General features: G+C 34.9%; 1 protein-coding gene across 3 annotated transcripts in view; it reads left to right on the top strand.

The window, feature by feature from the left end:
* HPGD (15-hydroxyprostaglandin dehydrogenase) overlaps positions 1–21,308 on the top strand; it is a 59,916-nt gene that overhangs the window by 7,886 nt on the left and 30,722 nt on the right. For 2 of the 3 annotated variants that reach the window (XM_010401452.3, XM_019287336.1), the window contains 4 exons: positions 7,817–7,913; positions 13,987–14,063; positions 15,970–16,133; positions 17,218–18,233. In XM_010401452.3, the coding sequence (XP_010399754.1) occupies positions 7,817–7,913; positions 13,987–14,063; positions 15,970–16,133; positions 17,218–17,356 (477 nt within the window). In that variant the 3' untranslated portion in view covers positions 17,357–18,233. Of the gene's footprint in view, positions 1–7,816; positions 7,914–13,986; positions 14,064–15,969; positions 16,134–17,217; positions 18,234–21,308 lie in introns of those variants that run through there. The other variant, XM_010401453.4, reaches the window with a different exon arrangement.

The following is a 21,308-nucleotide window of genomic DNA, read 5'->3' as shown; positions in this document are numbered from 1 at the left end:
AACAGAAATAGTTGCTATAGCCACACAGTGTGATACACATTATACACATATTTTTTATTTTAAAAGAGGAAAAAACCCTCTACATGCCAGTCGTTGTCTTAGTGATATCATTTATATATTGATACAACAAATATTCCCTGCCCCAGTTTAAAGTACAAAGTACAGAAGTAGAGCAGTACAGAGCAAGATAAATCAGAACAAACACATCTGGGGTGTGTTCTTTATGCACAGAACCAGTTGGTCTTCAGGAACATTTTTAAAGGAGTTTAAGGGAGTTCTGTGATTGTACTGCTTGAGAAATCATGAAGAAAAAAGTTCCAAAAGTCGGGCTTAATTTGGAAGGAAAATAGAGGGAGTAAACCACAGTTCTTACTTGTATCCATTACAGTTTCCTGAGAGCAAGAAAAGACAACTTGATACAGCTGGGGAGGGGGTGTAAGAAGGAGTACTGACTGCTAAAATGATATTTCCATTACAGTGCTTTCCACCATTTTTCTACGTTTTGTGCTAGACATCCACCTTTTAATTACTTTGTTAGTATTTCTATTACTCTTTTTAGTTAAGTATTCCAGCAATGCCTGGAATATCTATTCCTCACTTCAAAACCCCAAATGTCGTGGTGTTGACTTGATTGATGTTATCTGGATCAGCAGCAGCTTCAACTAGTGATACTCATAGAAGGGTATACTGTTGTTATTATGGCAAATAAAAAAAATGAACTTGGCAACCATACAAGAATTCCATTTTACAGAGATATTACCAGTGTAGTTTCAGCAGTCTGTCACACACACATATTCATGCACAGAATAGCACAAGGGTGTATGACACATACATTCTTATGAAGGGTCCTACTTACCGTCCTCCAGCATGACAGTGTTTATTGCATTCATACAAACTTTTGCCTAAGGGATCCCAAAATTTTATAATCTGACTTTTTTTTTTTCATCAAATCCCTAAAGCAAGAAAAGGGCCCACATCTTTATGAGCCTTGAACATGTATGTTATTTAAACACAACTGGGTGTTCTAAGAAGCTTCAATAATTTTATCTTGTGTTGATGAGGCTTTCTGAAATCACTGTAATTAGAGTGGCCATTATAATTACAGTATTTTTTGTCTTTACAAACGCACTTAGCACATTTCATACGAAAGACAATCCCCCAAATTATATGCAGGCTCTGTTTTTATGTTCATGTCAGAGGTTTCTGAAAACTGACATAGGTTGCAGTATACAGTTAAATGTAGCAGTACTGGTATCACCTACGCTTACATTTTAAATAATACCTGAATCAAAATTTTAGAAGTATTTTATGTGACATTTTGACCACCTTATTATTTTATTATGGCAAAAGTTAACTGTATATATATTTAAACCAATTCCCCACATGAAATTACGAAAAAATTTGAAAGCAAAATCACATCTCCTGTTTATGTGATGGTTTTGCACATTTTAACACATTCTGGCAAAACTTTAAATTGCAGGCCAGAACCTGGGCACATCAAAACACCCCAGTCATATGGGATTCAATTATTTAATTATTATTTAATTATTAATATATAATTAATAATTATTTAAAGTAAGTAGAATTCAAATGTACACATAAATTTGTTCAGGTGCGTGACAGCCTTATTCTTCATTACTAGGCAAAATGTAGAAATATGCAAAAATTCCAAGTTTTTACATTTTTCATGAGTTTGAGCAATTTTTTTCGTAAGTGACAGAAGTAATATATTTCCATGAATTTAGAAAAGTCCTTTACTAAAATGAGGTCTACCAACATCATGGTTTGTCCCTGCAAAATACTTAGATTGAAAGTACAGAGAAGATAATGCACCACTGTATATTTATGTGTGACTTCTTTCAATATAGCTCATGTTCCAGCAACTAGCAAACCTTGCAAAATCAATGTTTGCTTATAAGTAAGGACCTGTTCCTCAGAAGGCCAATTAATATTTCAGCAGAAACCAGAAGGGTAACTCAGGAAACATCAGAAGTGATTAATTGAATTTCCTTTTGTGATGAAGACTTCATGGTCATCACAAGGCTGTTCCACTGTGCAAGCCATAAAAGAGAGTATGCTGCAACCTTCTTCTGGTCCATACACCTTGCTCGCCTTTCCTAGTGTACCAGGAGAAATGACAAGGACTGAACTTTCACCCCAAAGTAATGTAACCTGGACCCATAGCTGGATTCAGCAGCTGGAAATACAGACAGAGGCAAGCATCGTTTCTCAGTGCCACCAACAGAGAAACAAGCCAAAGAAAATAGTACTATCTGTAGTAGATAAAATGGCATAGCCAACTGGTTTACTGACAACCAGCGGCTACCTCAATGGCTTACTTGCCTATTCTTCAGCATAACTTGATGTCAGAGGACCAAGTGTCTAGGGAGAGATGTGGCCAAAAAGTGAGAAGTGACACTTACCTTGAAATTAGTAGCACAAGGATCAAACTGCTAAGTACATAAAGAAGCCTATAGGTATAATTATTTTTGCTGTTTATATTGTACTAGGAAGGACACAGTGACTTACTTTAATAGCACAGTAAGTAAATTAATTTTTTAGCTTATGGTTTTAATGTATGTTTACAGTAACCAATGTTGAAGTATAATGAAAAGCAAAGGTTTTGAACTAAGAACATAAGAGCAGCCATTTAAAATGGAATACCATTCCTGTGTCGTTCAGGAATGTGGAGGTGTATGGAAGGGGAGGAGGGAAGTAAAGAAAACTGCACCATAAAAATCTGAAACATAGTGTTTCATTCCTACCTTGTAAAAAAGCTACTGACTTGAAGCAAATTGTCAAATCCTGCTATATATTCCTTTTTCCTTTCTGCCTCTTCCTCTCTAGACTTCTTGTTTTCCACAGTTTGAGCTGGAAATTCATCCTCAAGAGCCTTCAATTTCATTTCATACAGCAATCAAACTAACCTATACATAGGAATGCCATGGGACTTGCACGCTTGCTCCAACTTGTCTACGTCCTAGAAAATCTACATTAAAAAAAATTAGTCCCACCTTCCTGTCCAACAGCAAAATGCTAAAATTTTCCATGGGTAACACAAGCAGCACCTAGTTTCAGACTTTTGAAGTTCATCTTACACAGTTCACAAAGTACTTTTAAATGTTTCCTTATAGATAGCCATCAATTTATAACATCACTGTATGAAAGGCAAATGATCTTGGGTCAAATTCCAGCTCTGTGCTAACCTGCTTTATGAAACCACAAGTCAGTGACTCTTTCATTTTTGTTCGGTATCCCAATCCCTGAACTATATTAGTTCAGGAACCTACATAAAATATTAGGACTGATTACTATTTTGTTTTCTCAAAGGAATTCATATTACCATGTCACCTTGATAGCAACATAATGCTCGTCTTCAGCACTGAAGATGCTGAGCTGTTTTCTCAGCATGAAGTACCAGATGTATCAGACAAGAGCTGGCAAAGGGAAACCTTTTAAAATAGGTGTGAGAAACTATGTTGGTTGGAACAGCTGCCCTGAAACACTAGAAAAAAAGCACTGTGTACTAAGTTACTTTCAAAGCAATTCTCACTTAAAAAGGATGATGATTAATTATGTCTTGGGCACCATCACCAAAAAACACTTTTTTTTTTTTTTTTCTAATAGATAAATCTAAAATGAAACACAAAGTATGAAAACTGACTTACAGGTATAACGTTGGAATACAAGGACATTATACACATTGGCTGACATTGGTTCCTAAAGGTGGAAAAATATTAATTAGTGCTCTACTGAAGACTCTGAGTCTAATTAGAATCAGAGTTTCAAGATATGATTTCTTTTAGAATGATAGAATTAAAGCTATACAGTCAAAGGACACATAGAAATGTGATGAATCAAAAATTTTGTAAGTTATATTTCTGCTTTTGACACTAAGTTGCCATTTAAGAAATCATTACATTAGTTACTGATTACTGATATGTTATTCTCAAAAGCAACTGCAAATATTTTGAGTATTTGCACAATTATGTTGCAATGTTTACCATACTGTCAGATACCATTTTGGGTTGATTACTGTATGGTACTTCATTCAGCATGTCTGATCTCCTCTAATTTAAATCTGTAATTTATGTAGACTAATGCTAGGAGATATTCCCACACTCACCACTATAACTTTATTTGCAAGAATCCTAAATTTTCTGCTGGCAGTTGAAGAGTAAAATTGGCTGCCTTGAGAGCACACTCAGACATCCATTCCACCTTGATGGCCCATCTTCATTATATGCTGTGGTAAAACACTGTATTTTGATAAGAAAATAAACAGCAGTGTTACTGAGATCACATGTTTTTCAACATCTAGAAGGACAGTAATTTAGATTAGTTTCTGACTGATGATACTAGTTTTCTATAGCCAGGATAAAAAAAAAAAATGTAAGAGTCAGCTGTACCAATTTTTGATTTACCTACATTTAGTTACAAAGCTGACTACTTTGATATTCTTTGTTCTTGACATGTTTATGAACAACAACCCTTCAGCCAAATGCAGTTGTAAACAAAGGAACTGCAAAAAATTCAACTCTAAAATGCTTTCTTGTACAAAGTCTCCCAGCATATTTTTATCTTAACATGAGTCAGACATTTTTTTTATTAGGTAATTTAAAATTTAACTTTCCCAGAATTTTTATTTAATAGATAATCTATGAATTATTGTTGGTTAAGAACATAGGATTAAATTATTAGTCTTAAAAGTACAATTGGGGAACTGCACAATCTGAAAAGACCTTTAGTTTCTTTCATTTAATTGAAAGGAAATTTTCATCATAAACTCAAACCAAAAAAACTGGGTTCAGAAAACACAAATTTCGAGAGTATTGGAGAGAGGTGGATTCTTGCAAGAGAATGGGAAATCCATCACACAGTACTGTAAAGTGTCGTCTGCTAAGTGTGCAGGCAGATAGGTTCTTCTCACCCTGGGTATGTGGTTCAGAGTTATTCTGCAGAATAATTCTTTATTTTATCAGCCCAAACATCATAAATAGCCATTTCACTCAAGATCAGCCACACTTAGTGAGGTTTTTGCAAGGATCACAGGTAAGGATTTCAAGGCTGTAGCAGGTGTAAGGGGCAATATCCAAATGGAAGTCTGCATTTATCTTCAAGACCAGCTCTCACAATACCTTTATGTAAAGGAGAACATGTCTCCAGCCACTTGAAGAAATACTAAGTTAATGGATTCCAGAGAGAGAGAAAGAATAATAGAGTAAATTTGATTGGACAGCCAAGCTACCCACTTTTTTTTTGGTTTATAATTGTGGTTTGGCCAAGGACTCATCTAGCTCTATTATCTCTGAATTAGAAGGAATAGAAAAGCCTTAAAGGAGCCCCAAGCTGTTTCCTTCTTCCTTCCTGATTTATTTTCTCTAATCATCTTAAGTGGAATTCTCTTTTTCTGCTCAGCAGGCTGAGCCACTGCTCCAGGGCATGACAGGACCTGCACCTGCTCTCCAAAGACAGCATTAATCCCTTTCTTCCTCAAATATCTCCTGTACAGCCTATCATACATATATATATATTAAAAAACACACCCCACTCTTAAGTCCAAATCTAATTTCAGTTGAGGTGCCAATAAGTTCATGTTCAGAATAACCATACCTTATAGCAAAACTACTGGGAATTAACAACCTTGGTTTTAATAAATCAAACTTACATGTGACAATCAACATTAAACAGCAATAGATTAACCTTTATAAGGGCTCTGCTACTTTCCAGGACATGCAAGAAAAATCAGATTTAGTTTGGTATGTGTCAAGACACTGAAGACAATTATTTGGAAAGCTTCTGTTAAAGTATTTAATCAACAGTGTCTTTTCTAAATTAATCAAAATATTTTTTTAAAAAAGTTAGCTTAAACAAGACTTTCCAGGAAATAAACAAAAAAAAATCTATTTGTGGGATTTTTTTTAAGAAAAATTTAAAATATTATTTCAGAATTTTGAAATATTCACTTTTTGTGGGGTTTTACACTATTCCAGGAAATAAGTATTCTGAAAATATATTATCAGTGAAAATAACTCATTAAGTGCTGAAACTATAGAAAATGAGAAAAGCTGATTCATTATCAAGATTCCAAAGCAAACTTGGTAATGATGTCTCAGGTTGTTTTATCTCCATCAATGGACAGCCTCATTTTACTTGAAAAATGAACAAATGATACTAATAAAGCAGAACATGCACTCTTCCAAATCTGATTCCTATTAAAACCAAAAAGTGTGAAGGATAACTGAAGTTGAATTAAAAGTACTACTTTATATTTTATAACATGCATGTCTAAAAATATCAGCTAATGAAAATTAAATGTAATACCCATCTCAAGATTATTCCAATCTTGCTTTCGGAATTTAGATAGTGGCAGGAAAATAGATAACGTTCTGATTTTAAAAGCTCTTCTTTTTTCCCTCCAATTTCTTTAGTCACTATCTGTTAGGTTTTAGGCACGTACAGACTTTTCATTGTGATTTTTTATATGGGAAATTTCTGTCTCCATTATTCTGCAGACTGTCTCTGGTCAAAAATAGTGAAATAATCATGCACACTTCATCTTTTGAACATCTTAATTTTTTGGGGTGAATAAATAGCACTAAACAGTCATAAAGTACAAACAAAGTTCTCATGTAAAAGTTGAAGTAATATTTCCATAAGACTAAAAGTGTGTCTCAATGCATTTGTCCATTTTAAGTAGAAATTGTAAAGCAAATATGAAATTATTACAGAGACATCTAAAACAATTGGTAAATAATTATGAAACTCATCACTAATGCAGTAATACTGGAAAATTTCCCTAAAGTTATTATCTGCCACAAGGAGCCTTGTGTGCTGCCTTTTTCTTACTGTTTGTTTTCCTCTCAGGTAAAGTGCCTTTCTGGGAGAAACTCTCTCTCATGATTCACCCAGGAGGCTGGTAGCCCCAGGCTAGGCGTGTCTTTGGATATCCCAGTTTAAAAGTCTGAAGTTCAGTGAGAGGAATCTCTGCAGAATTTCTGACTGCAGTAGGGTCCAAAAACAGATTTTAAGGAATCAAGATGATACAGGTCTCAGAAAATTTTTTTCCTCAAAGTTCTTTCTTTAAAAAAAGAAAGAAAAATATTTGTAAAAATTGCAGCTAATATTATGCTAACAACATCTCACATCTCTTAGAATGCCTTTTTTTACCTTCTCTGTATTTGCCTGTGTGGTCTAACTTCATTTAAAAGGAGTGGTAAAACTCCTGTAACTTTAGTCAGAAAATAATACACCAGAACCAGAAATATATCATGGTACTTAATCCTAAAAGGTGTGAATTTCTTTTGACTTGAGCCAATGCACTTTTAAGTGTTAATTTTATCTTCAGATACAGTCAGTATATTTTTTATCATATAGAACAGGGTGGCTCAGTAAAAATGATGGGATTTAGATCAGTTCATCTGCCACTTATATTTTTAGATAAAGTATGTGTTCCATCTATAAATTATTTACTTTTTATTTCATTCCCTTCACAGCTTTTATTTCGCATTTCAATATTTGTTTATTTATGCATTTTTAAGAGAAATAAGTAAACTGCTATTATTTCTACCTATTGCAGTTGTGCTTCTGAAGTTATTGAGTTGCAATACTGTGGAGTGTCTCTGTGTTTAAAATCTTCAAAGTGTAAATAAGATCACTGGTAAAGCAATACAGGTTCTAAGCACCACAATAAAAGCAAGTTTCAGTTTTTAGAAGCACAATAGATACTTTGAATACCACCAATAATTCAGTAAAATATTTTTAATAGTTTCAAATAATCTTTGAGTATCTTCAATAATCTTCTTCTCTATACCAGACATCTGTGATCAGAGGAACTTACCTTGGCCTAGAATACATGAGAAAAGGAAATGGAGGTGATGGAGGAGTAATCATTAATATGTCATCCTTGGCAGGTGAGAAAATTCTCTGCATAAACAATTTCTGGTGGGTTTTCTTCTTAAGTAAATGAATCATACTGATCAGTCTTACTTTTTCTTCTTTTTGCGGCCCTTCCCAGTTTAGAACTATCTTGAACTGGTTTTCATCTTAGCAACAGAAGGAATATCAAACGAGCACAAATTTCACTTCCTTTTTTAAACAAAATTTGATAGGAAAAAACAGTAATTTTCCTAATGTGTCAGTCTTGTATTTAAAATCTTGAGCCTGACATCAATTCCTCCATTCAACTCCAGAGGAACACAAATGTAGGAATATCTATGACTAGAGTATAACTATTTTATTAACAAAGATTGTCACACACCCACTCTGTGTTCCAAGTCCTTTCAGGTGTGATCTACCTGTACTTGAGAAGTCATAAAATTAACACTCATATTTCACCAAGCTTAAGTGTTTTCTTTGCTCACTACTTATCTGTGCTATAACTGTATTTCAATTTATTGGTATAAAAATAGAATTCTATGGATTCTAAGTCTGTTGGGGGTAATGCTGCCCAGTCTGAGGCAGAATTCTGCACCATTTCCTGTAGATATACTCAATGTTGCAGTGACTGGGCTCACAGCAAAAAAGCCCAGGTGAAGAGGAAACTGGAGAATGAAGTCACCTGACAACCTTCCTCAAATATTTTGTGGGGAAGTACTCGCATTCTCTATTTTTTGTTTGGAGAGGTTGTTCTCTCTACTGTCAGACTATCTGTGAAAAATAATACATATGCTACCTTACACTCAAATTGTCAGAGGGCTTTTTTTGTATCTCTGCAGATTACCAAATTATAGTAATTTCATTCCAGGATATTCCTGTGTTTTAACAATGAAAAGCCAGTTAAGACAGCACTGGTTATAGTTAACTGTTTGTGCATAGATGTGGATGTTCTGTGTATTTTTAAGTTCTCATATAAACCTTTGCTTTTGTGATAAAAAGTCCAGTTCATCCTATTGACATAATGCATATGGATCTTGAGGATGTGACTTAATACCTGCACATCTGTCAAACGGGTGAGAGGTTCTTTATCAAAAGACTCCAAGTACCTTTAAGTCAGAATTTGTCATACTGCCTAACGCATTGCCTACTGACACCAGTAAGTTTATCCCTATAGGCTGAAATGGACATTGTATTGGGTCCAAATTAACTTGAAGGAAACTGCTGCTGCAGTGCAAGAGTTCATCAACATAAGTAAAAGATTAAACATTTTCACAGAAACACTGGTGCCCATGCAGTGCTTAGAAAGGGTAGAGTTAGCAAGTAGTTTGATGCCTTTTCTAACTAGTGTCAAAAAAACACAAAATGATTTTGTTTTTAAGACCTAACAGCTTGGCTGTTCAGTTTGTTAAGAGCTTGTAAGTGCTGTTTTAATTACTTTATTTAAGTTTGAATTTATTTACTTAAGCTTTTAATATTAACATTGGGCCATGGTGATTGAGGATATCTGTCAAAACAAAGTTTCTTTGCTTTGTTTGGTTTTACATGGCTTGTATTTAGCAATTATTTCCAAGGTCATAAGGAAAAACACACTTTGAAAGCTAACAAATACTAATTTTTTATTGCTTATTTATTTACTGCTCTTTGTGACTGTAATTCTCCTTTCCAGTCTGAAGGTCTAAGTCCTGCAGTATTTTCCATATATGAAAGGCAAAATTCCATTGGCTTGCTTAACACCGCCTTCAAGTGTTTTCTTAGAGCTAGCTTCTGTTGATCATTAAACTTCTGAGTGATCCCCCTCACTGTCCAAGTTCTCTGTAAGATACAGACAGCAAATCTTTCTGAGCAACAAGAAGAGCTGTATGTAGTGCTTACGTAACATTCAATAATATTTCCTTTGCACATTAATGAGCTACCAGAACATCACCATGGGAATTTTGCCAATGATTTGGACTAGGGACAGAATCAAGCCTTACAGTTTTATATTTCCAAACACCAACAGAACTACTTAAATGATTTCTATGAAGCGGATGCTTAAAAGTGTTCATTGAGCTGGATTAAAGCCAAAGCATCCACCCTGTCTATCCAGTACTGAGTCTTCCTTTCTTTAGTCTCTCCACACGACAGGACTAAGAGAGGGAGAGAAATATGTGAGCACATGCAGCAAGCACTCAACTATGTGTCAAAGCAATAAAATGCAATTTTATTGGATTTGTACATTCATACCAAGAAGTAATTCCGCTAAACTGAGATAATGAGAAATGTGTTTTACTTTGAACTTGGTTCCATAAAAAAGAATTCCAATGACTGCAGGTTTTTGCATTGGAATAGACTTAATTTCAAATTCAAGGAACAAAATGTTCTAAAATTTCTTCTGTAGAAAGCTATACATGGTACCTTTAATTGCATTTAATGGAATAGTTACAGGCAACAGAGAAAGCATACAAAACTAAATTTAACTCAAGAGGCTGTTTAAATCATTAAATTTAACACAGTCTTTTGCCTTGTGGTGGCTGATACATGTACACTTTTTGCAAATAAAGGGCAAAAGCAATTCAAGTATAGGCATACACTTGTTTTGACAGCTTTTGTATTTTTAAGAAGGTATTCTGTGAAACTGAATTTGTATCTGTCTGTATTCTAGCAGACAAAAAAAAGTCAAAGTATTCACAAAGGGCTTAAAAAATATTAGAATTTTTTAGCATAGTATCATGCTACTTTTTTGAGAGGCTATTCAATATGCAGTGGATCTGGAAACCTTTCTGCTCTACAGCCATATCGGTGGTTTGATTGCACTCAACTTCAAGCACTCAGATTCTGGAAGCAGCTGGTCTGTCTTCCCTTTATTGAAAGCTTTGGTCACAAGAAATACTTAAAGTACCTGGTCACAGCAAACAAGCTTTTTTAGGATCAGTTCCTATATGTATTAGAAGAACAAAACTAGGCATATGCTTTCATCACTGAGCAAGCACTCTATCACAGTGACACGGGGGAGCAGAAGTGTCAATGGCTGTACAACTGGGGCCTTCAGCATCATGACAGAGCTTCTGGTCCCTCCCCTTTGTGAAAAGAAAAGTGCTGAGCAGAATCTGCCAGAATGAGGTAAAAAAATTTAGAAGCTATTCCCTTCAGTTCACTGTAAAAAAAAATCATAGAAATGGCACAACTTAGAATTTTTGCTAGGATTTCTCTTTCACCTTTGTTTTGGCACTCAGGAAGACTACAATGATATCATGGGAGTATGCAGAGAGAAAATCAGAAAGGCCAAAGTCCAACTTAAAACTAAAATGGCTTATAAATCTTATTCAAAGAAAGGGACTTACTCAAATCTTTGAGGGCAACATGTTCAGAGAGCATAACTGGGGAAAAATGCTTACTTCTGTTTTCCTCAAAGTTCTTTGTTCCATCAAAGTGGAATGAAAGGAAATACTGGTTTCAGCAAAGCTTACTGATACCATCCAAACTTGGTGATGGAATTCTCCACATCTAGTACTAATTTCTCAAGATGTGGTTATTGAAACTATTGACCATGATAAACAAGGAGTTGTAGTGAGATGCCTGACACCACGTCTGCAATGGTAGAGTAATCCTGACACTCTAACAAGGAGAGTAGAGAATAAGGGCAAGAGCCTTCTCTCTCAGCCTGCCAGGAACTGAGAAAAATAAACCAGAGCAGTTAACACTGGAGCACAGGATTATTGTTGGTGTGCTTGAACTGGTTTTGGTAAACCAAAGAGCATCTTGAGTCATCACAAAGTCATTTGCAATTCACCATGCAGCAACATCCACAGAGAGAAAACTCTAGCCATAGCTGCCCCCGCTTCTAAGATTAAAACCCAAATGTATCACTTTCCAGAAGTACACTGACCCATCACCATCCATTTGAACACCCTCCTCCTCTTCCCCCTGTTATTTTGTGCATGATGTTGTCTAATCTGTTTCACTGCCGTTCTTCTTTACGTAAGATAATTAAATATTCATGGCAGCAACAAACAGAATCCAGATTTTCTAACAAATGAATGCCCTAACTAATATGTTATGAACTCATCTCTGCTCACTGGTTGAATAAATATGCAGGCAGAGCAGACTCAATATGACACAGTGGTTCATCATAAAATACTTGCTAGGAGAGTCCTTGGGACACACCACTAACAGGTCCAGCTCTTCCCAGGGCAGGGAAGTGGCTCAGAGCTGGAAAGCCCACACAGTGGTTCTGAGCACTGAACTCAGGAACAAAAGTGAGACAGGGCTGTTACTGTGTTATGTGAGGGATGCTAGGACTAGTCTTAGATGCTTTGTCTGAAAGTGAGATGACTTTTTCTTGGTTCTCCACTTCAGCAAAAATAATAATTTCAATTAGGAAAGAACTGGTTTAAAAAAAAAAAAAAAGCTATTTGTTCCTCTCTTCCTGCCTAGTTATTCCTGCTGTCTTCGGCATTTAAGTAAGTCTTTGAACCTTATTCTACTTCATTACTGTGAGCTGTGCCCTTCCTTTGTTTACTTCTTGACTTTGTTTCTCTTCCCTCTCAAGCAGAATGTAATTTTTCTTACTATGGTTAAAAAGTAAAAATAAAATTACCTCTAAATTCTTCCTCTGTGTTTCCCAGTAGATGTTGTCTGTTTTACTTCTGTTAGCTTCAGCCTGAATAGAATTTCCTTTATTTAAATCATGTAAGAGTACAAGCGTTTTTTTAAAAATAGTAATGTATTATTTCTAATGTGCCAATATTCCAATGTTTCCAATAATTTGAAGAATGGTGATCATCAAAAGTCAACAAGCAGAGGAATATTAAGCCTGTGTTGTGATCACAACTCACAGGAGACGGTACAAAAGCCATTTCATAAAGTGAGCTCCTAAGCAGAAGCGTAACACATTAATCCAAGCTAAGCAAATAAATACAATTTTAAAAGAACAACCAGAAAATAGGTTAAGCTCTTCATTTCCCAGTATTGAGCAGTGCTCTTTCACAGGATCACCAAGGTAGCATTTAAACCAAGATAAAACCTTGAAGCTGTCAGGTTGGTAATTAGAGCTTTGTGCTGTCTTGGAAAAGTTTTTCCCTCAGACAAAATAGATTCCAGAGCAAAGAGCCCATGTAAGTCTGGCATATATAATTTTTCTGGCAAATCCATACTTAGAGCTAGGTAGTGAATTTTTCATCTCCAATGAGACAAATCACACCCCTTCTTGAACGTATCACTTTAAGATTTGAAGTATGAAAAATGAAAAAAATATATGTGAGTTGTTTATTGGGATGAGTTCCATTAGAACCAAACATTAAGGCATTAAATTTACTATAGAGATTTACACTAGCACATCCAGGAAAACATTTTATCCTCTAACTTTTGGACAGGCTGAAGTTTGCTATTCATAAGGGCTTTATTTTCAGGTGGAATTACAGCATCCATGTGGTCCAGTTCAGCTTTCATTTTATAGTAGAAATTTTTGGCATAATTGGCAGAAATGAATATGCATTCATGGTCTGTCACTTATTCTTGACTAGCTTTTTGCCATCAACTCAGTCTTACCAGAATTAAGTTCTTAGTTTTCTTCCAAAACCTCTGTTCTCTCTTCTTTCTCTGCTAAAAATAACAATTTTGTGCTCTCCCACTGAGACCATAAAGGTTTACAGTGTTAGCAGAAAATTTTTATTTTGCTTCTCCTATTCCCACACTTCCCCCCTGAACACACTGTAAATGATTGCAGGTGTCCAGTTCACACGTCAGAAATCAAAGCCTATCTAAAATACTTTGCTCCTCAATATACTTTAAATACTTTACTGATTCCTAGAAGATGCCTCAAAAGTCTCATTCTTGAGTGTTTTCTTCCAGATTGTGTCCTCTCTTTTAAGTCACACTTCATAGATACAACTTTTCCTTTTAAAAGTTATGCTTTTTTATTACTCTTCTTTTGCCTGTACATTTTTATCCATCTAATTTTTTTTCCTAGCCTATCCCAGATTACAAAATATAATTTACAAACTTTTACTAATCCATTTTGTTGCACCTCTGTCAGAAATTTTTTTACACTATAGACCTATATGTGTGTTTAAGGTGATCATAAATTAGGAATATTTGACATCTTCATTCAGCTAACTTTTTATTTTAAAGGACTCATGCCTGCTGCATTCCAGCCTGTGTACTGTGCTACAAAGCATGGTGTAATTGGATTCACACGGTCCATAGCAGTAAGTATGCATTTTCCAAAAGGGTGTCAGCAGCTCCTTGGGAACATGCTTAAGCTTTTCATGCTCCTTCTCTACAGCCACACAGCTGAAACGAATTTTCTGAAAGAAAACAAAGTGTGTGAAGCAGTGGAGGTTCCCTCCTTTCACAAAGGGAATCCAAAGATAGAATAAGTACGGCATCTGTGTGTTTATGACCGATTTGAGGTTTGGGGAGCATGGAAGAAAGATGTTGCAAAGTAATCTAAGGACAGTGGGAGGAGTCCAAAGCCAAATTCTAATCCAAGTTTTAAAAATATTTTTTCAGAACCCTGTCCCAGTCATTTAACATTTTGCTTTCCTTATTTCTAAGTCAGGTTGATGACTTTTTAATGATAAATAGGCACTGAGGTGTACAAAAGTGACTTGGACACATCATTATTTATTCTTACCGACTCCTAATATGCTGAAAATGCAAAATGACACATTCAGGATGGGGCATGTAAGATGATCATACTATAAGTCTCAGTCTCTGACTCCAAATCTTGCTAGTAAATTGAACAAGCACGGTAATAATTTAGAGGGAGAAATATGATTACACTTTAACAGATTCATCTTAAAGACAGTCTATTCACATAAGATTTCCAAACTGATTTCCAGAATTAATCACCTGAAATTATACTTTGAACACTCTATGCACATTTTATGCCCCCATCCCCAAACAAGTAAGTCCTTTTCAGATTAACATAAAGAGAATACTATGGATAAGTGTTGCATGTACCATATTAAACGCATCAAGAACATGACACCTGGTTTTACATTTTTGTTTTCTTATTATAAATATAAATATCACCATCTAAGAGCAAAAGTAGATTAGAGGAAATGCCGTCTTTAAGGAACACAAGAATGCCCAGGAAAAAAGAATAATAAACATAGTGAACTACAGTATTTACCAGAAAAGGCAGCACAGCCTGATGTTGGGCAGGTCTGACACCTTACATCTAGGACTTCAGTTTCTTGTCTCCCCCAGATCAAAAGGGCAGGCTACGACACCATGAAAATGATGTGACTTATATAATACCTGAAAGGAGCCCTGTTAAGTGTCAAAATAAATAGAACACAGTGTTTAACACTTACGGTTATTCTTGGATATATCATGTATAGTTCATCAGTTCTGTGCTATTGCTAAGGAAGTTCATCCAGCATTTGACACATACCTGGATGTTGATCAGACTTCTTTGCTACACACACACTTTGGTAGGACCACAAACAAGGAGTCCTACCTCTCCCAAAACAACTTGTGCTTCTTTCTTTCATCATGTTCCTGAGCTGCTTCCTGAAAAAAAATCAGTTCACGGGGACTTTCCAGTGGAGAAGCTCAGTGATAGATTCATACCTTGGCAGGGACAACAGAGCAACTAGAAAGGTTTAGCATTACAGTTGTAGGGATAGAGAACATATTTTATTTCTGTTGATGTGAGGAAGTTAAATACAGAATCTTAAAGATAATTTTATTTATTTCAGAGTTTTCTTTTAATTAAAAAAATCTCCTGTAAGATTGGAAGCATACATTTGGGAGAATTTTTTCTTGTTTTTGGTTAGAAGAGTTATATCATCACTCTAGAATACAGTTAACAACATGCTAAGAGCACTAAGAACAAAAAATATTAGAAAAAAGCAGCTGCATGGAAAGAGTTTTGATTTCTTGTAGAATTGTTCTCCTAACAAAAGAATTGTGGGTTTTTTTCTAGTAATCTAGTATGATTACTAGAGAAAACGTGCTTCAAACTTAGTTGTTAGAAGTAACAAAATCTCCTTACTAAGCAAGTCTGAAAAGTACTTTGTGGTAAATCTCATTCTTTGAAAACTTGCTGACAAAATACTGTCTTAAAATGTTGATGACAAATGCATAACCCTTTCTCTTTTCTAGTTAGCTGCTAATATGGATAACTACGGTGTGAGACTCAACACAATTTGTCCAGGATTTGTCAACACACCAATTCTTCAGTCAATAGATAAAGAAGAGAATATGGGACAATACTATTCATACAAAGATGAGATAAAAAATATGATGCAGTTCTATGGCGTGATGGAGTAAGTCAAGTTAGACACAGTGGGGGTTTTGCACTTTGTTGATGGAGAACAAAGGCACACTTTCAGCAAAATTAAAATAAAAGGCAAATGCTGCCTCAGATAAAAGACTACCAAATGTGTTATCCTGTATACAAAGGAAAAATGGCAGCTATCTAAGGCTATTTTAAGAGCACCATCTGCCCATCTGTACAGTGATATATCCCTTTATGCAGTCCCATTTCCCAGCAAAGTCCAAATCAAATTTGCAGGTTAAATATAGTGATTTTAGTTTTAAATAGACCTTGGTGTTCCCCCATGAATTTATTTAATCAAACTTGTTCTGAGATACAGGGTATATAATTAGCACTGAATTTTCACAAAATTTTCAAGTGAACCAAGATAGATATCAGGCCAAGAACTTACAAAACTGGATTAAGAGCACAATAGCAACCACCACGGATCAGATCAAAGAGTTACCTGGCCCCTGGTCCATTACAGGATCGCCAAAAAAGGCCAAAAGCAGACGGCTTGGACAGACTGTGAGAACATGACAAGCATAAAGTGATATTTTTTAACATTTTCTTAGTTTCTAACAATTAGCTTCTAAGATACTTCTGCACAAAGGAAATTGTATGTCTGTGTTGTTTCACCCATACTTTTCTTTATGTAAAATATTTTGCACCTATTGACCACGGCAAACTGCATGTGAAATTATCCTTTATGCTAATTTGTATATCAGCTCTGCTACAGAAACAGGATAACTCAACAGTAAAGAGCTGCAGAGGATTGTGTAAGGATTACTTCTGCCCATTTCCCTGCCAGAGAAAACTTTGATAGGAAGCCCAGTGGCAGCTGGATGTCTACAGGCATTTATCAGAAACTAGAGTAAACAAATGATGATTTGTAAAGGAGCCACTTTAGATGTATGTCCTGACTGAGGAGAAAAAAATCTCTCTCCTGAAACACTCATACTACCTCTGCTTTCCTCAAAATAAATTTGCTCAAATGCCAATTTTTTAAATTTTCAGATATATAGGTTTACATTGAGTTTCTTGTCCTTTTTACTTGTTCCTAATCATGACTCTGAAATAACTATTTTTTTCAGCCCATCAATAATTGCTGAGGGATTGATAACAATAATTGAAGATGATACTCTAAATGGAGAAGTTATGAAGATCACAGTATCCCAAGGAATTCATTTTCAGCAATATGGCCAAACACCTTTTAAATCATCAAAGAGATAAATAATTGTTTTGTGCTAATTACTTTTGGCTTTTCTTAAATACAAAAATTTTTGAAAAGAGTAATTTTGGGGGAAAAAAGGTTAGTGTTTTTTCTAGATCAGTGACAGTGTTCAAACATTTGCATCCTAATAACAAAGAGAGAGGTGAGAAAATCTGTTGTGGGAAGATGTTACCACACTATTCTGATTCTATAAGCACTAATAACAGTATTTATTTAGTAGAATAAACACACTGTTCTGAATCCTTTTTTAATTATTATTTAGGAGTAGGGGCCACTTTTTTTTCATTCTGGTAGTTCTGATCTACCTACTCGAAGCATATTTTAGCAGATCTGACTTACTTTGTTATAATTCTTTTCACTGTCATGCCTACTTATTTACATCTTGAATTCTTCAGATCAGGAATTCAGTTCAGGAATTGAGATCACAAATGCAGCCATAAGGAGTTAAGAATTTAATTTTTCTTATGAAATGTTAAATAGAACAGAAAAGATTCACATTCCTCACATAGATGTGCAACTTAATATGTTGTATATCATTTAAGAAAGTACAGATTTTTGACTTCTTGGATTTTAGATATTTATAAAATAGTTCAGACATATTTTTGTTTTCTTTTATAAATAAATATATATATGTGAATTTTCTCACTTTGTATATACAAGGATGAATATTTTGGCATTGATTGAAATGTTTGCTTGCTCATTAAATCTTATTTTCTAAACCTTTAATTTCTTGCCTTCATTGAGTAAAATGTCAATTCAATCCTGAATAATCTGGTTTTTATCATGTTTTATACATGTGCCTTTTGCTTTCATAGTACATATTCTCAGATGTAGCATGTCATATAGTGGCAATGAAAATAAAATTTGAGCTTCCTACCTCCTGAGCACTACTGGACCTTCTGAATCCAGGTCAATCCTCAGCTACATTTATGCAAAAAACTTCATACTTCATGGGTCACATGCCTAACAAAAATAATTTTTTGCATGGTAATTCAATTAGGCTCATAGCATAAGAAGATTTAATAGCTCCTGGGAAAGCTGGGAAGTTAATATTTACCCTTCTTAGGAGTACTGACTTTAATTTCACTGATTTTTTTTTTTTTAGCATTGTAACTGAAAGAGTGGAAACATTAGTACTCACCTTCTGTGGAAGTCAGGGAGTAATAAGTCTGTGGGGAGAAGAAAATAAACAGAAACCCATACTTTGAATTGCTCATCATTCTCCCAATGCCTCCATTTTTTGTTAGGTTATTATTATTAATTATATAATTATAATAAATATAATATTAATTATTAATAATTATAATTAATTATACTAATTAATTATTATTCAACAGTGTTTTTGAAGCCCATTTTGAATGCACACAGGATGCTAGCCACACCTTTAGCATCCCTGACAGCATTTGTATACCCCTCTGGATTAAAAACTACTATCTGATGTGATAGTATGAGTTTCTATGTTTGTCTCATTAACATCAGGGCATTTCCCAATACATGGCAGAATAGTGTAAAAGATGTGATGTAAACTTGAAGTCTGCATGTGTTAGTTAGGTCCTAATGCTGATAATCACCTACCTCTGAGTGTCTCCTTGTTAAACAGGATTTCAACATAGCCTAGAAATGAGGGAAGGTTTAATAATGATGATAGAACATGCAAAACATGAAACCACCAAACACCACACTAAGACAGTAATTTAGCAGCTTCTCTTAGTAACACACTTCAAAGAATGATTGGAATATTGCTGATGATACATTGCTGGTTTGATTGTTTTTGCTCATCTTTCCTCCTTGATACCCCAAAAGAAATGTCCGCTAAACAGGCTGGGTTGACTTTCCCAGGGAATCAGTGAAAGAATATATCATTTAATAATGTTAGTAATAAAAGACCAGGAGTCCAATGTATGCTCCCTGAAGGAGGAAAACAAGAAAGAAATATAAAGTTAATTACAGCTAATCATTTTAGTCATTGCTCAATTAACTTGCAATATTCCACTTCGATAAAATTATAATTCTATGAATTGGCATTATTCTAAGATTCCATTTATGTGGTATATCAGTAGTCACACAAGAAAAAATCAGATTCATAAAACATGCAATTAGAGTCCAGGACACCTCAAAAATCTAAGCCTGTATCTGGGAAAGGATTTAAATCATATCTTATATGTATAGGTCTTTTCATCCGGATTAATTTTTTAACTCAAAAGACAGATGTTTTCAAATCAAAGCCATACAGAAAACTTCATGAAAGGCATATATTGCACTGATTTCCATCTGATAATCTGATAAGGAAGCCTCAGAATCAAAGAAACAGTTAAACTAAGATAAATCTCAAATGATTAGCACATCTGGAACTTACTGAAAGAAATATGTACAGTGAAGCAAAATCCTTGATGCAAATCATAATGTGAAAAATATCCATCAAAATTATACCTTTTAATTAAAAAGTGCCCCAAACCAAATATTACAGCTTTCCAGTTTCAGATAGTCTGAATTTAAACACATCTGAGGATTTTATCTGCACAGGAAGAACAAGTCCTACATATGTTTTGGAAGAGTTTCCTGTAAGACTTCCCCCCAGACTTTGGAAGTCTTCCAGTCAGAAAGAAAGAAAGAGAGCATATGTTTGATTCACAGAGAGAAGCACCAGAGAAGCAGTAGGTTAGAAAGACGAGTTGAAGGGGGAAAGTGAGATTCATTTTTTGCACAAAGACTGTTTTGAAACTTCAGTTAAAAATCTTGACATATTTCCAAGACTTAATTTATTTTGCCTGAGAGACCATCATTTTAAAGACAACTGTTCCAGTGCTGTAGGGAAACTCAGCCAAAAGGAAAAATAAATATTTTAAATGAGATACACTAATTGCCAAGACCACAAAAAAAACAGGTAATATTCTAGAATCATATAATGATCATTATTTGGACTGAACACTCAATCCCACATGACACAAGTTTACTTTTCAGAGGGTCCTTAGAGTTTCAAATAGGATTTTTCTTAGGGTTAAAGAATAAATATTACTAAATAAATATTACTAATGAACTCCATTTTTCTCAGTGCTTATGATCCTACACAAAAGCCCAAATCATAAGGCATTTCAAATGCTTTTTTGCATGACAGTGTTAGTTTATTTGTATTCTTTAATGCTTTGATTCAAGGCACTTACGAGGTACATAATCCACATAATTATGTGGATAATTCATTGCATTCTGTAGAGCTCAGAATGACCTGGAATTAGCCTGTATTCTGAGTGCCATAAAATCATGTGTGTATCAATTTTGTTACTGACGGGGTGAACCATGGAGTAACAAATCCTTCTTGAAGTTTCCTTAAATTAAGGAAGTCCAGATACGAGAGACTAAACCTTTTCCTCTTCTTTGGAACATAAGCTTTGCAAACAGTGAACCAAAAATAAACTTCAATAAAACCAAAATCATATTTCCAGTGAAATCATGAATATGAGACTAATCTTTAAAGGAACAGCATTAGATACCTAATGCTATGGCTTTTGGGCAGGATGGGGCTCTTCTGACAGATGATTTCCTTCCTCCAGTGTTGAACTGCTCTAAACTTTCTACAGGATGATTCTCCAGCCTGAACTTCCCTTTTAGCTAAGTCTATTTGCTTTGCGTCAAGAGACGTTGACAGTTTTCAGCTCCAGCTCCAGGAATCCAGATGGTGCAATGAAAGTGAAGGATAATACCATATGACTTAGATTTTTTTTTTTCCCCTCCAGTACAGAAAGGAACAGCTTAATGTCAGGTCAAATTTAAAATTAAAACAGAAAGGGACAGTAAACAAGAAGAGTTATGCTCCTACTCTGATGGAGACAGTAAACAGGAAGAGATCAGGTAAAAATAAGGTGCAAAGAGGCTAAACCTGGAACATCTTTAAGTAACTTAACCCCACTGTTTAAGTGAAAGGCCTTTGCTATCCACTGTGGCCCAAATTTAAAT

This window comes from Corvus cornix, chromosome 4 (genome assembly GCF_000738735.6).
Source record: "Corvus cornix cornix isolate S_Up_H32 chromosome 4, ASM73873v5, whole genome shotgun sequence".
NCBI lineage: Eukaryota > Metazoa > Chordata > Aves > Passeriformes > Corvidae > Corvus > Corvus cornix.
Note: the sequence above shows the minus strand (reverse complement) of the source record. Positions and strands in the feature narration are given on the sequence as shown.